The sequence below is a fragment of the Pomacea canaliculata genome, linkage group LG5 (genome assembly GCF_003073045.1).
Source record: "Pomacea canaliculata isolate SZHN2017 linkage group LG5, ASM307304v1, whole genome shotgun sequence".
Lineage (NCBI taxonomy): Eukaryota > Metazoa > Mollusca > Gastropoda > Architaenioglossa > Ampullariidae > Pomacea > Pomacea canaliculata.
Window position 1 is genome coordinate 774,045 of NC_037594.1, and position 13,530 is coordinate 787,574.

Genomic DNA, 13,530 nt, shown 5'->3' on the forward strand with positions numbered 1-13,530 from the left:
GTCAGACTGTCACCGTGACACTTTTCATCTTCGACACTGAAGTGACTGACACACCGGGTGAGAAGAAAGACAGAGGACATAGCTGACGACGGATGAACGTAGAAAACACGTGTTTAGGACAATGTGTCCTAGTCGGCTGTGTTGTGTCACGTGGTGGGTCAAATGAAGATTATTTAACATTTTTACTGCAGGTTTAAACTGTTCATGCACGACCACTTACAGGTCCTTGTTTGTTTGTTTGTTGTTGTTGTTGTTGTTTTGTTTGTTTGTTTCTTTGTTTGTTTTGTTTGTTTCGTGTTGTTTTTGGAGTAAATGTTCTGCTGAATTTTAAGGCAAACAACATGCAATCCTCTTTGAAATATTTTATGTGTCAGTGTTCCTAGAGAGAGTTGTCTTCTCGCATTCCACAGCTGATCTACACCCACAGCCTCCCTCCCGAGCATCTACACTTCAACAACTACAACAGTGCGACATCAGTTGTATTTCACTCTAGTGACAGCGTTTGTCAATCATTGCAAGTCCAAGGTTTGCATGAAACGTGGCAACGCCGTAACGACAAGGTAAAGACAACGTGGTGACGACGTGACGACGTGATGACGCTGAAACAATGTCACGTGTCACGTGGTGGGCCAGGCCTCGCGGTCAGCCGTACAGCGCCGTGCCACTGGCGTAGTGGGGCCAGGTGTGGATGAGGTTGTAGAGGGCAGTGCCCGGGCAGTCAGTGCTGCCCACGTCACGGTGCCCCTTGAGGGTGTAGTTAGGGTTGATCTTGCCGTTGGCCAGGCCGCACTGGATCAGCTGCTTCACCGTGGCCAGCGCCGCATCGTTGGGCACGTGGTTGTTGAAGTTGCCGATGACACAGATCGCTGCACACACACACACATACAGATACACGTATACATACACACAATGCAAGAACTATATAGTCTGTGATAATAACTCACTGTGTAGAAGACAGGATAACACAAAGATCACACTGTGGTAATCATGCAATGACAACTACCATATGCAAAGTCCAAGGCTGATATTTATTCCCTGATAGTACAGCTTCAGTGAACAGATTATGAAGTGTTGACTTTATGTACAGTCCTCATTCAGGTGTGACAATGGCCAGATTATGTAATAGAATATTTTGTCCCTAGAGTAAACATACACAGAGGCCAGGGAGGGGGGGGGGGAATTGGTGTTTTACGCCGTGTCAGCAACTAAGGCTATGTCACTGCAAGGCAGCCAGCCCTGTAAACAGATGCCACGTGCAGAGAAAGAACAGCGTGCCCAAGACGAGAAATGAACTCTGGGCAGCCAACCTTCACTGTATTGGTGACAGGCGCTAACCGTTGCGCCACCGGGCCGCCCTCACAGAGACCAGGGATCCACAGGACAAGGAGCAGCGCGGACAGGAAAGCTTCAGAGACTGCGGGACCTTTAACCCCCGACTAGTGGAAAGAAACCGTAAGTGCAGCAGACGGAGGAACAGGCAGGGGATGAGACTGTACACAGGTGTAGAGAAAATCCAAAAGGCCATGGGCAGAATGTTGAGCCCAGTGAGAAAGAGGTAGATGGAAAATACAAGGTAGGAAACTCAGGACAGGTCAAAGAGACAAGAGCAATGACAGTCAGCTCACCTCATGTCAATAAGGTGAAGGAACATCATTCTCATACTGACAAAATAATTATCGAAAACACTCTACATGCTAGGAAAGAAAGAATTGTATAATTGTAGATGTGATTCTGCTGGTGAGATTTTAGAATAAGAAGGTGTGACAATGGACACACGATCTTTTGTAGGAGCTTGCGTCACAAAAAATATTAAAAGAGCAGTTTCCTCTTTATCTTCCCTTTTATAATTATTGTTTGAGGTGACTAGCTTGTTTGGAGACCTTGTACATCTTATTCTCTGATGTCTCAGCCGCAGGCAAGGGCTGCATGTTGTAGTCATTGCAGTGACGAGGAAGGAAGTATACAGGACAGACAATCAGTATCAGTACTAGAAGACATCTTAGTGTCCTCAAGCCGTCCAGCAGGGTTGGTAAGTAAGCCATTGTATTAAGTAGGAAATGTATCAGCTATAAACTCATCAGATGCAACATGTGTTTGAACTGTAGATACAGAAAGACTGATGTAGAACAATCGCCTGTGATGAATGTATTTTCGTAGTGCTTTTTTCTCGCCACTCACTAGCAGACGGTTTAGGTGGAATTCAGTTATTTCTGATGTTGTGACAGACTTTAACTTACATTCGTCTTCAGCACTTGAGGGGTTAATGTCCTGTCACGTGACTGAGAGATTTAATATGAGTGAGTCCAGTCTGTTAGTGCTGTAGCCGTGGAGCCGGTGTACTTACCAATGTCGTTGTTGTCGTTGTTGTTGTTGTTGTCGTTGTTGTTGTTGTAGCCGTGGAGCCGGTGTACTTACCAATGCCGTTGTTGTTGTAGCCCAGGGTGTGGGCCCCGATCTCTGACCACCCGCGGGCCTCGTAGGCGTTGCCGTCCTCACCGACAACAAAGTTGTAGCCGATGTCGGGCCAGCCTGCACGTCACCAGCAAAACATACGCTACTGTCGTCACACAGTCAGGCCACCAGACACAGCGACAACAACAACAGTCTCTTTCACGAATGTGGGAAGTATACATGAAGTATAGAGTGAAGTATACAGTGAAGTATACAGTGACGTATAGAGACTGCTACAGGAACTCGCTGAGTACTGTCAGCGTGCCGTGGCTGTAGATCGCTGCGCTATGATTGTTATGCTCGTCGATATATTTATTCTTTCTTTTTGTATCCATCATCATCTCACTCTCTCACACACACACAAACACACATATTATATGCTATTAATTATGCAAATATATGTACCATGCGTGTCCATGTGATAGTTCTGATATGCTTTCACTTTTGCGATACAGGAGGCCCGGTCAAAACATTCGCCGCCGTCGCCATGATGGACGAAGACGTAGATGGGCAAGGCCGCCATGTTGCCGATGTGATTTTTGGGTGCACGTGCACCCCACTCAGCGCGTGTGACGATGTGTGGACACCCGGACAGCTGCACGGAGCTGGTACCTGTGGGTGAGAACAACTCTCTCACTGGCTTTTAATACACAGAGACCAGTAACTCATGCTGTGGTGTGAGGGTGATACAATTATTTCTCTGGACTTCCAGCAATAACTTTCACTTGAATACAAGTCTCTCAGAGAACCCAGCAACAACGTGGGGGAGGACAGGACTACCGACAACACCCTCTACTCACCGCAGTCTCCCACGTGCAGCCAGTTAGACGCCGCCCATCCGGTCTGCGGAGAGAAACAACTTCTCGTTACGGGCTGGTAGCATTGAAAGACAGGAAGGACAGACTCCGTGCGTGTGTGAGAGAGAGAGATAAGTAGATACACATTCACACTCATTCACACTTTTATGAGCCTTTGAAAGACGGATATTTGTGTGAATGTTTTGAGAAATTCTAAAAGTAATCTCCAGCAGAAGATAGCGAGCTACTAATAGGATGGGAATGTGAGAGTGACAGTTGGGTTTTTTCATGAAAAAACTGCTTTTCATTTTCCTTTTTCGCCATTTGTCTCTGATTAGAATTCCGTCCTCTGTTTGCATGTGCAGGAAGCCAACAAAACACGATGACTGCCAATCACACACCTGAGCCGTGTACACTATGAGGTCACAGACAGACAGGAGGACAGGTAGTCGGTGTGTTTGTGTAGTTGACTTACCTGCCCAGCAACACTCAGGTGCAGCCAGGTGTATCCGTCCGCCTGGCTGGACTGGCCCAGGTAGGTGGCGCACTCGCCGATCTGCATGACGTGGACGATGCCGTGTGACGTTCCTGCCGCACTGCGCACGTTCAGTCCCTCAGTGGCGCATGCGCACTGCGCTGCTTCCGTTTGACCATGCAGGTGCACAAGTAACAGCGCAATTATGAACCGCATCTGCAGATGAAATAGAATTATTCACACGTGGAATAAAACGTCTTTGCATGTCTTAGACGACTTACAGAATTTGCTTGTAGGTAATAAAACATTTCTGTAAATGAAGGAGGAAGACAAATAAGTAAACTGGGAGGAAATGAAGTAAGGACGACGTGTCTAGCGTGTAGTAAACAACAGCAGAAGGGAAGGTCCATAGCAAACATATTACATTTTATAGAAGATTAAGACAAATGTGGGAAAATGTCATTTTTGAGCTTCAGTTATTTTTGTAGTTTAATCTCTAACATCGTCTCCAGTGTCGGTTTAGTCGTTGCCGTCCACAATCTTCTGAAGTAAGCACAGGTCTTGATTAAGATGTGTCGTGTGACAGGTAACTTTGTTCTGAGAGCGAGCTTGTTCCTCCCTTCCTCCTGTTCGTTAATTTACACCTATCTCAAAGACTGTGACTTTTCTCGGGTGTGTGCATGCAAATCCACTCCTCCGACACAGATGGAGGCAATCCTTGACGATCTGCTATGTGTTATGTGTTTTGTTTCTAATAAATAACTGTGAAGGAAGTGGTCATTCGTTATTCTGCGGACATATTCATCAAGCATTAGTCAATTATTAGTTCATCTTTGGTCAAGCTTCTAAAGTATTAATTAAGTGGTCAAGCTGCGGACACATTAATGAGTAACCTCCACACTGATGGCAGGGAGAATGCAGTGCATCAGTTTATTGTAAAATAAACAAGGGAATGTTGTCGGCATCGCTGTAGCAAAAGAACCAGGTGAGGTCTCTCTCTAAGCACTGCCATTTCTACAGACCTGTGGACATCAGGAAGCCTCAGTCCTCTATGTCTGTGTCAGGCTCGTAAGGTCAGCAGTCTCTGTAGACTGAACTAGTCTGTTGTCAATGTATTGTCATCTCAGTCACCCAGCAGCAGGTAAGACATCGTCTATTCTGAAAGTTTGAAGCACAGTCACCGAGCTTTGCTCACCTTAGCCTCAGGTAGGTTCCAGACAGTGGACAGGATCCGTCTGGCAGGTAGCTGTGTGTCTGCAGACTTTATGTCGACTGCTGCCATGCATTCACTTCTCTCCAAAAGATAAATCTCACCTGTGGAGGCAGCGAATAATTCCCAGAAACTGTGTTGTGTCATGATAAGACTAGTCACGTTTGTCTGTGTCTGTACAACTGCTGATTGTTGTTTTGTTTCTCATTCACGGACACGCCTGTACACACAACAATTAGCAGCAACATATTTCATACCTTTGATGGAGGGAAGGACAGACAAAAGACATTAATGTTAACACTTGTTAAGAAAATAAGATTGCTTTTCCAGCTTTTCGAAGCTTAATTAATATCTGTGAATCTGATAGAAAAGGACAGTCATTAGTGTTTATGAAACAACAACAAAACAAAGTGTTGACAGAAGACGTCATGTCAGCACCAGAATTATGACAGGTAAGACGACGACGACGACGACGACGACGACGACGACAGCGCGTGCTGAGTGTTCAGGATGATGTTTGTAACTTAATGTCAGATCATTCTGTTCACACACCTGAAGGTTTGTTTGAGACAAATCCCTCATCTGCCACATCATGGCCTAAGCACTGAGATGATATACTATGTCACCATGACACCAATGACACAAATGTGTCACAGTTTACATTTTAACGCTGATATGTTTACATCTCTGAAAGGGATTAAACTATTATTTTTTCCCTCATTTATTCTTTCATGTGGTTGTTTTTATTGTATCACCTATTACTTGTGTCTTTGTTACCATTACATTTATACTCTACAAAAGTACTGTTATATTTTTATTTATTTTATTGTGCTCCTGTCGGCTAACTCGACCTGCTTCTGTTCACATTGACACTTTGCTATTTTTACTGATGAACACAGAACCAAGCGGGATGGACAGAATGTGTTAACATTTAAAGACAAGCTGTCCTTCTGGGTTTGTTCTCTGTCTCCTGCTGGGACAATGCTGAGATCATTGCAGCCTAGTCCTTGACCCCAGCTCTGCCCCTTCACCTCCCAGACCGAGGGTCAGCTCTCCTTGACTGTGTTTCTGTTGTGGTCCTGCTGTGATGTGGACACAAGTGTTGGACCTTGTTTACACGTCCTTCTGTCTTTTCTCCCATTTTCTGTTGTGCAGCAGGACTGTGTGTGGAATATATCATGTACATAGTGTATATAATGTATATAGTGTACATAGTGTGTATAATGCATATAATGTATACAATGTGTATAACGTACATAGTGTATATAATGTACAGTGTACATAGTGTATACAATGCATATAACGTACATAGTGTATATAATGTACATAGTGTATATAGTGTATATAGTGTATACAACGTATATAATGTATATAGTGTTATATAGTGTATATAATGTATATAATGTATGTAATGTATGTAATGTACATAATGCATACAATGTATACAATGTGTATAATGTACATAGTGTATATAACGTACATAGTGTATATAATATATATAGTGTACATAGTGTACATAATGCATGTAATGTATACAATGTGTATAACGTACATAGTGTATATAATGTACATTGAGCTGCATCGAATAAACTGAGCTGACGATCATCATGAAATGATCTTATTTCTTAATATTCTCAAGATTTTTTCAATATATTCCCAGTGTTCTCTCTGTGTCAAGTTGTGGTGCAGTGATAATGTGCTGTCAGCAGTCACGTGACTTCCTTCAGACTGCCTGCGTGATTCCGCAGGTAAAAAGAACATGACCTCGCAATTGAGACAAATAATTCACTGTCCAAACATTGACGTCGCGAAACGTTACAGCGTTCAATGTGGAGACAGCGTCAAAACGTAGTTCACAACGTGATGGCAACGTAAAGCCGACGTGTGTGTCACGTGTCACGTGGTGGGCCAGGCCCCGCGGTCAGCCGTACAGCGCCGTGCCACTAGCGTAGTGGGGCCAGGTGTGGATGAGGTTGTAGAGGGCAGTGCCCGGGCAGTCAGTGCTGCCCACGTCACGGTGCCCCTTGAGGGTGTAGTTAGGGTTGATCTTGCCGTTGGCCAGGCCGCACTGGATCAGCTGCTTCACCGTGGCCAGCGCCGCAGCGTTGGGCACGTGGTTGTCGAAGTTACCGATGACACAGATCGCTGCACACACACACACACACACACATACACACACAACAATGCACCAAATAATACATTATAATGTATAATATGTGTAAGGAGTGCAGTCCAAAGGCTGTATTTATTTGGTGATGGTAATACAGTGAGTGGATTATAAAGTGTTGACTTCACCTACTACACCTCAGGAGAAATCACCCGGCAACAGACTTGTCTAACAATGTTTAAGCTGTTGACGACAGAATTACGGATGTGTATAACGCGCTAGTACGAGAAAAGACGAGATCAAACGCTTGCGGTGATGCGTGGAGGCGGGGGGTGGAGGACAGGTGAGCTGAGGTAGTGAGGAGGGGCAGTGGACCGAAGACGCAAATCACAATAAAAGACAATGACAGTGACTTTTGTAACAACAGAGGGAGCTGCTGACAGCCGCTGCAGTAGGTGGGGAATGTTGCAGGTCGTGCTGTTGATAATAAAAGTCAACTATAAGTACGAAACTCGGGATTTGGGGGAGAATGCTGCTGGGGAGGAACATGGCGGTAGGAGGTCTGTATAACTGGTTCTTCTTAAAATCGCTGATTAGGCAACAGGCAATTATTGTTAGATGTTTGTAATACACCCTTGAAGTCAAAAGCAAAGGAACATTGATCTCGTTATCTTCTCTGACTACGCGCGTTATCACGTGACTTGCGCCGGCATGCGGAAAGTGAAGTGGCTTACTTCCCCTGAAGTGACACTTCTCAGTGACAGTAAGTGCCGGGGATATTTCATTGAGTGTCCTCATGTGTCCAGTCACGGCTTAGGAAATAACATTCATAGAAAGTGTGTCATCCGCCCTAGGAACCTCGACTGATGTGTAGCACACTGGAAACGTGTCAGACGGTAAGACGCTCGGTGAATGTGGGTAACAGTCCGAGTCAGGAACTACAAAACTCACCTGTCATTACCTGTGACATTGTTGTTGTACCTAGTAAAGACTGTAGCCTTGTAATCTTGTTACTGCCCAATATCTCTCTTACAGACAAGAGTGCAAACTAGGAATATTGCCTTATAATTAGACTAATTAGCCATGTTGTTGTTGGTATTGTTTTTACAATTGGAGTTCTATTGTTGCCTTATGACCCTTTGACTTACCAATGCCTTTGTTGTTGTTGTAGCCGCGGAGCCTGTGTACTTACCAATGCCCTTGTTGTTGTTGTAGCCGCGGAGCCTGTGTACTTACCAATGTCGTTGTTGTTGCTGTAGCCGTGGAGCCTGTGTACTTACCAATGCCGTTGTTGTTGTAGCCGTGGAGCCTGTGTACTTACCAATGCCGTTGTTGTTGTAGCCCAGGGTGTGGGCCCCGATCTCTGACCACCCGCGGGCCTCGTACGCGTTGCCATCCTCACCGATAACGAAGTTGTAGCCGATGTCGGAATAGCCTGTAGCCAAGCAACAAAAGTCACTGTTGTTGTTGTTGTTGTAACACAGGAGCTCATGCAGAGGAAAGGGGACAACAACACCTTCAAACATCACGAGTTTTTTAACAAGGCATTAAAGTTCACTGACTAACGAGGGTTATATAATTAATGAGTCTACGCACGCAGGAAGGAAACACAAATACAAATATAACCTTTACAAAATCCTTATTTGACACATTTCAAATGCTTTTATACTTATAGGACTAATAAATATTTGTGGCATTTTCTTGCGAAGATCTAACTCTTAATTAATTTTTTATCTTAGTGTTATAATGTCGCCTGTTAATGCCCCTATTGAAAGGACCAAAGGAGTAAACAATAAAAGCTTTCTTCTCCAGTGCAGGCGTGCACACACAAACACACACACACAATATTCTCTCAGAATAAGCCCTGTACCTCGGGTGTCCATGTTGTAGTTCTGGTAAATTCTTAATTTGGTGATACAGGAGGCCCGGTCAAAGCATTCGCTGCCGTCGCCATGATGGATGAAGACGTAGATGGGCAAGGCCGCCATGTTGCCGATGTGACTTGTGGGTGCACGTGCACCCCACTCAGCACGTGTAACGATGTGTGGACATCCGGGCAACTGCACGGAGCTGGTACCTGAGCAGCAGAGTAAGTCTTCTATCACAGACTCAGAGCGCATCCACCCGTATGTGAGACCTTCACGTGGACACAACACTCGAGAGACGAGAGGTTAGAGAGCTGGTCTTGTCGCACAGATGATAAATGGCTGTATTTGTCTCTCTGTCGGTCTGTCTCTCCACGGGTGGGTGCATGTCACGCCATGAAGTCATTCAAAGAAATGTCACACACACACACACAATTCTGCGCTGTACTGCCAGCAATACCCTGAAGAATAATATTCACACCGCCTGTACATCGCATGTCCCGAGCCCCTACTTGTTCCTTCCCGTGTGTTGTGAGGTCTGTAAGCTGGGAAGATGATCGATGTAAAAATAATAGAAACTGCATTCTAACCGCATTCTTTAACGTGCAGCCAGTTGGACGCCGCCCACCCAGTCTGCAAAGAAATGTAAACATGAATGTGAAGTTGCATACAAAATTAGAGGAGAGAGTTATAGAAAAAAAGGTATTTAATAAATAAATTAAATTGTGTTGATGTAAACAAATTTATCTTTGCCTCTCTCAGCTTTTCTCTCCGTGACTCTGCCACCTGTCTGACCACGTGCACGGCAGCAACAGACATAATCACCGTCTGCTACACAAACATCAAATATTCAGGAGTTAGTGCAGAGAGTCGAACAGGTGTTCAGTTGACTTACCTGCCCAGCAACACTCAGGTGCAGCCAGGTGTATCCGTCCGCCTGGCTCGACTGGCCCAGGTAGGTGGCGCACTCGCCGGTCTGCATGACGTGGACGATGCCGTGTGACGTTCCTGCTGCACTGCGCACGTTCAGTCCCTCAGTGGCGCATGCGCACTGCGCTGCTTCCGTTTGACCATGCAGGTGCACAAGCAACAGTGCAATTATGAACCGCATCTGCAGATGTAAGAGGATTATTCACAGGTGAGAAAACGTCTTTGCATGTTTTAACGAATGTGTTTGTAGGTAATAAAACATTTCTGTGAATGAAGGAGGAAGACAGATACGTAGACTGGGAGGAAAGGCGATAAAGGCGACACTTTGTATTAACACAAGACCAGTCAGCTGTACACAGGATACAAGTACAATGACTTCACCGCCAACACTTACATTATTTAGGCTTTGTATAATTTCTTTCTTTTTCTAACCTTCCGCAATTTCCTCATCGTAATCTCGGCCGACAATGCCTAAGATAATCTTAATAACACCTTAAAGAAATTATAGTAGAAAAGAACTCTAAAGATGAGTGAATGGAAAGAGAAGGTAAAAGCAGCAGTGAAGAGAAAAAAGGTCTTTCTGAGATGTGAGATAACTGCAGAAGGGATGAAGATGAAAAGCGGCAGTTAGACATCTCAGAAGGGCGTAATTCAGGTAACTAAAGATCGGTCATGGACTACAGGTGAGGAGGAAATATTCACACAGAAAGTTCTCCAGAGAATGTTACAAAAGGCAATGAGACTGAGAGACGAGTGTATGACCAAACATCAGTCCTCAGTGCCAGACGGCAACCCACTGTCGGCACAAAGCAAGATCAAGAGAGAAGCGGCCTCTTGCCCTCCACCTGGCAACCTGGTCACAGTGCAGCTCACCCAGCAACACCGGAGCTCAGAATACTCAGCAACACCAGAGCTCAGAATACTCAGCAACTTACTCGACCTGCTCCATAAATCACACATCAACCGCTGGAATGGACCAGAGCGAGAACTACAGAGGCCTGGGACAACAGAGTGTCATGTGACTGGCAGCTTGCAGCAGTGGCACTCAGCATCGGTGACAGACTCGCACTGGACAGTCGTAGTGGACTGGTGGTCTCACAGAGGTCTCACAGAGGTCTCATAGGTCTCACAGAGGTCTCCCAGAGGTCTCATAGGTCTCACAGAGGTCTCACAGAGGTCTCATAGGTCTCACAGAGGTCTCCCAGAGGTCTCCCAGAGGTCTCATAGGTCTCACAGAGGTCTCCCAGAGGTCTCCCAGAGGTCTCATAGGTCTCACAGAGGTCTCACAGGGGTCTCACATGTCTCACAGGGGTCTCACAGCGTCTTGTGTCTCCTGCAGCTGATGGTGCTGGCAGTGTGTACAGGTCTGTCTGTCTGTCTCTTGTCTGAATGTCTCGTCGCTGCACGCTGCCCAACAAACTTCTCATTGTCTAGTTTACAAAAAGTTTATTTTTGAGTGAAAGCCTCAGGCGACTCACTGCTCACCTTCCTCTCACGCAGCCTTCCAGATGACTAAGCAGGTGTTTGTCAGCAAAGTCTTTTGCAGACCGGACTTAGAAGACTCGCTGCCATGTCTTAGACAGAGTCCAGTACAGATAAATGTAGCCTGCCACACACCGCAACTTTCCCAGGGGCTGGTTCTGAAAAAAAAAATTAGTCACGATTTCCTGCTTCTATTATAAAATTACTGACTAACGGACCTTGGTTCTGATTTATTTATCTATCTCCTGTATACATTATTAGTAGCTACAGACTTTAAAGCATTGATGTTGGCAAGGAAAGAAAAAACCGTATTCTTAAAAAGTATTTCTTTGTCAACTGTGGAAATGTCGGTGTCTATGTGTCTATGATATCAGCAGGCTATTTACAAGGAAATAATTATCAGTCAATAACAGAGCTGAAACATAAAGTAATACAAGAAAACGTTACAGCCACTGTATGTGTGGTAGTCCGGTGAAGGTTTTGTATCAGTCGACTCTTGTACTGCTCCAATCACGTGAAAATCACGTAACATGATTGCACGATTCATTGTATTGTACGCTGTTGTAATGCTGACGATGATACTTTAATTTCTTTACTGTTTGACACGTGACCACTGGTTGATGACGAAGACAGAACAAAGGGATGGACAGACTGTGGGAATGTCTGTTGTCAAGGCAATCTGTCCATGTCTACTCTCCGCTACGTATTTACCGTGTCAGGACAAATGTTCAAGATTATTTGACCATGTTCATAGCAGCTCCCATTGTTCACATACAGCCAGTTGCTGAAAGACTTGTTTTCACTAAGTGTGTGATTTTATTTGATATGGGGACCTGACATGTTGCGTCCACTTTGAGATAAAGATATAAATCACTAAGTTTTCTTTTCCTATGCAGAAAATTAGACGAAATAGAAGTGGAACAGAAAAGCGGTAAAAATTATGAATAAAATTAGTGTCGCTATTTTTATTTCAAATTCTGAAGTAAAAATTGTAAAAAAAACACTATTTCTGTAATTTCTCAGAATAATCGTTTACCACAAATTATAAAACTTCCAAAAGGAAGTTTTAGAACAGAAAAAGGAAGTAATTATATCGGTCATGTGACGGCGTAGAAAACCTCCTGGGATTGTCAAAGGTCAAAGGTCGTCGTAACGATAACGCTAATACAAGTGATAACAGACTGTTTGTGGCGAAAGGTGATTGCACTGAAAACTCCGGAAGGGACGTCACTCAATGTCACTGAGTGGGAAGAAACGACCTTTGATCCCCGTGGGGGAGGGCAGTGTACTTCTTAGCCTCGTCCACAAGGGAAGTGCATCACGTGACACAAGTAAGCCTTTCTGAACCTGAACTGTCTGTCGTCCTCACACAATCCCGTTAGCGCCGTCATAGCGGAAGTCGATCACCGAGCACTGAAAACTGGACAAGGAAGGAGACAGGCACACGCACACACGCACACACATGCACACACATGCACACACACTCTCTCTCTCACACGCACACACACTCACACGCACACACACTCACACATGCACACTCTCTGACACACACTCTCTGACACACACTCTCTCACACACACGCAGGCCCTGTGAACTCCAGTTCTGTCCGTGTGGTTGGCGTGAAGACCTAGTAAACAGGTCTGTGACTGACTAGTGTGTATTCTAACTTGTGGGCCTTTGTGTTGGCTGGTGAACGAGTCCGGTGTAAAGGTGCTCAGAGTGGTGCAGGAGGTGAATGCGAGAGTAAACTGAACTTTAGCCAACTCCTGTTTCCTTTGATTTCCCGTTGCCATTGCCACCACCCAAACCTCAGGTGGCAACAAAGCGGGTGTGGACAAGGACAGGCTTGGCGAATACGTGACAGGTGCACTGTACCCTGCAAGTCACCCACAGGCACACCTGAGGTCAGGGTAGGAAGGGTGCAGTGAGCTGTGTCAGGAGTGTCAGGACACCTCAGGATCTTGTTTGTCAATCCATGACGAGAACATTCTTTTGGCGACAAGTTCCTACATACTTCTCCTACCTGTACAGGTTCCCCCTGTGAAGGGTTGGTGTCCGGCCTGGAGTAAACTTTAATCACTCAGTCTCCGGACTTGTGGGAGGGCTTCAAGCCATTAGACTATCAAGGAAAATACATTTCAGTACACTTCGCTGTTTCTTTGTTCATTATACTTCAGCTTCAGCATACTTGGTAATTACAGTGATACCTCGGT

The 13,530-nt window shown here is 45.2% G+C and overlaps 2 protein-coding genes across 2 annotated transcripts; both read right to left on the reverse strand.

The window, feature by feature from the left end:
* Window positions 1-463: 463 nt before the first annotated feature.
* LOC112564713 (peptidoglycan-recognition protein SC2-like) lies at window positions 464-5,045 on the reverse strand. Its single transcript, XM_025239723.1, has 6 exons — window positions 4,919-5,045; window positions 3,724-3,939; window positions 3,252-3,294; window positions 2,857-3,063; window positions 2,416-2,529; window positions 464-866 (listed from the first exon to the last, which is right to left on the reverse strand). Exons 1-6 carry the CDS (start codon window positions 5,003-5,005, stop codon window positions 643-645), a joined length of 891 nt encoding a protein of 296 aa, XP_025095508.1. The 5' UTR covers window positions 5,006-5,045; the 3' UTR covers window positions 464-642.
* Window positions 5,046-6,495: 1,450 nt separating this feature from the next.
* LOC112565258 (peptidoglycan-recognition protein SC2-like) lies at window positions 6,496-11,474 on the reverse strand. The gene is made up of 6 exons (XM_025240620.1): window positions 11,321-11,474; window positions 9,801-10,016; window positions 9,496-9,538; window positions 8,911-9,117; window positions 8,362-8,475; window positions 6,496-7,078 (listed from the first exon to the last, which is right to left on the reverse strand). Exons 2-6 carry the CDS (start codon window positions 10,014-10,016, stop codon window positions 6,855-6,857), a joined length of 804 nt encoding a protein of 267 aa, XP_025096405.1. The 5' UTR covers window positions 11,321-11,474; the 3' UTR covers window positions 6,496-6,854.
* Window positions 11,475-13,530: the final 2,056 nt, after the last annotated feature.

Coding starts and splice junctions, on each gene's coding strand:
- LOC112564713 (XM_025239723.1), bottom strand. CDS start 5,005: ATGGCAGCAGTCGACATAAAGTCTGCAGACACACAGCTACCTGCCAGA. Junction 3,064..3,251: donor GCTGCACGTGGGAGACTGCG/GTGAGTAGAGGG, acceptor TCTCACCCACAG/GTACCAGCTCCGTGCAGCTG. Junction 2,530..2,856: donor CTATCACATGGACACGCATG/GTACATATATTT, acceptor GGTGACGTGCAG/GCTGGCCCGACATCGGCTAC.
- LOC112565258 (XM_025240620.1), bottom strand. CDS start 10,016: ATGCGGTTCATAATTGCACTGTTGCTTGTGCACCTGCATGGTCAAACG. Junction 9,539..9,800: donor ACCTGAGTGTTGCTGGGCAG/GTAAGTCAACTG, acceptor ATTTCTTTGCAG/ACTGGGTGGGCGGCGTCCAA. Junction 7,079..8,361: donor CTACAACAACAACGGCATTG/GTAAGTACACAG, acceptor GTGTGTGTGCAG/CGATCTGTGTCATCGGTAAC.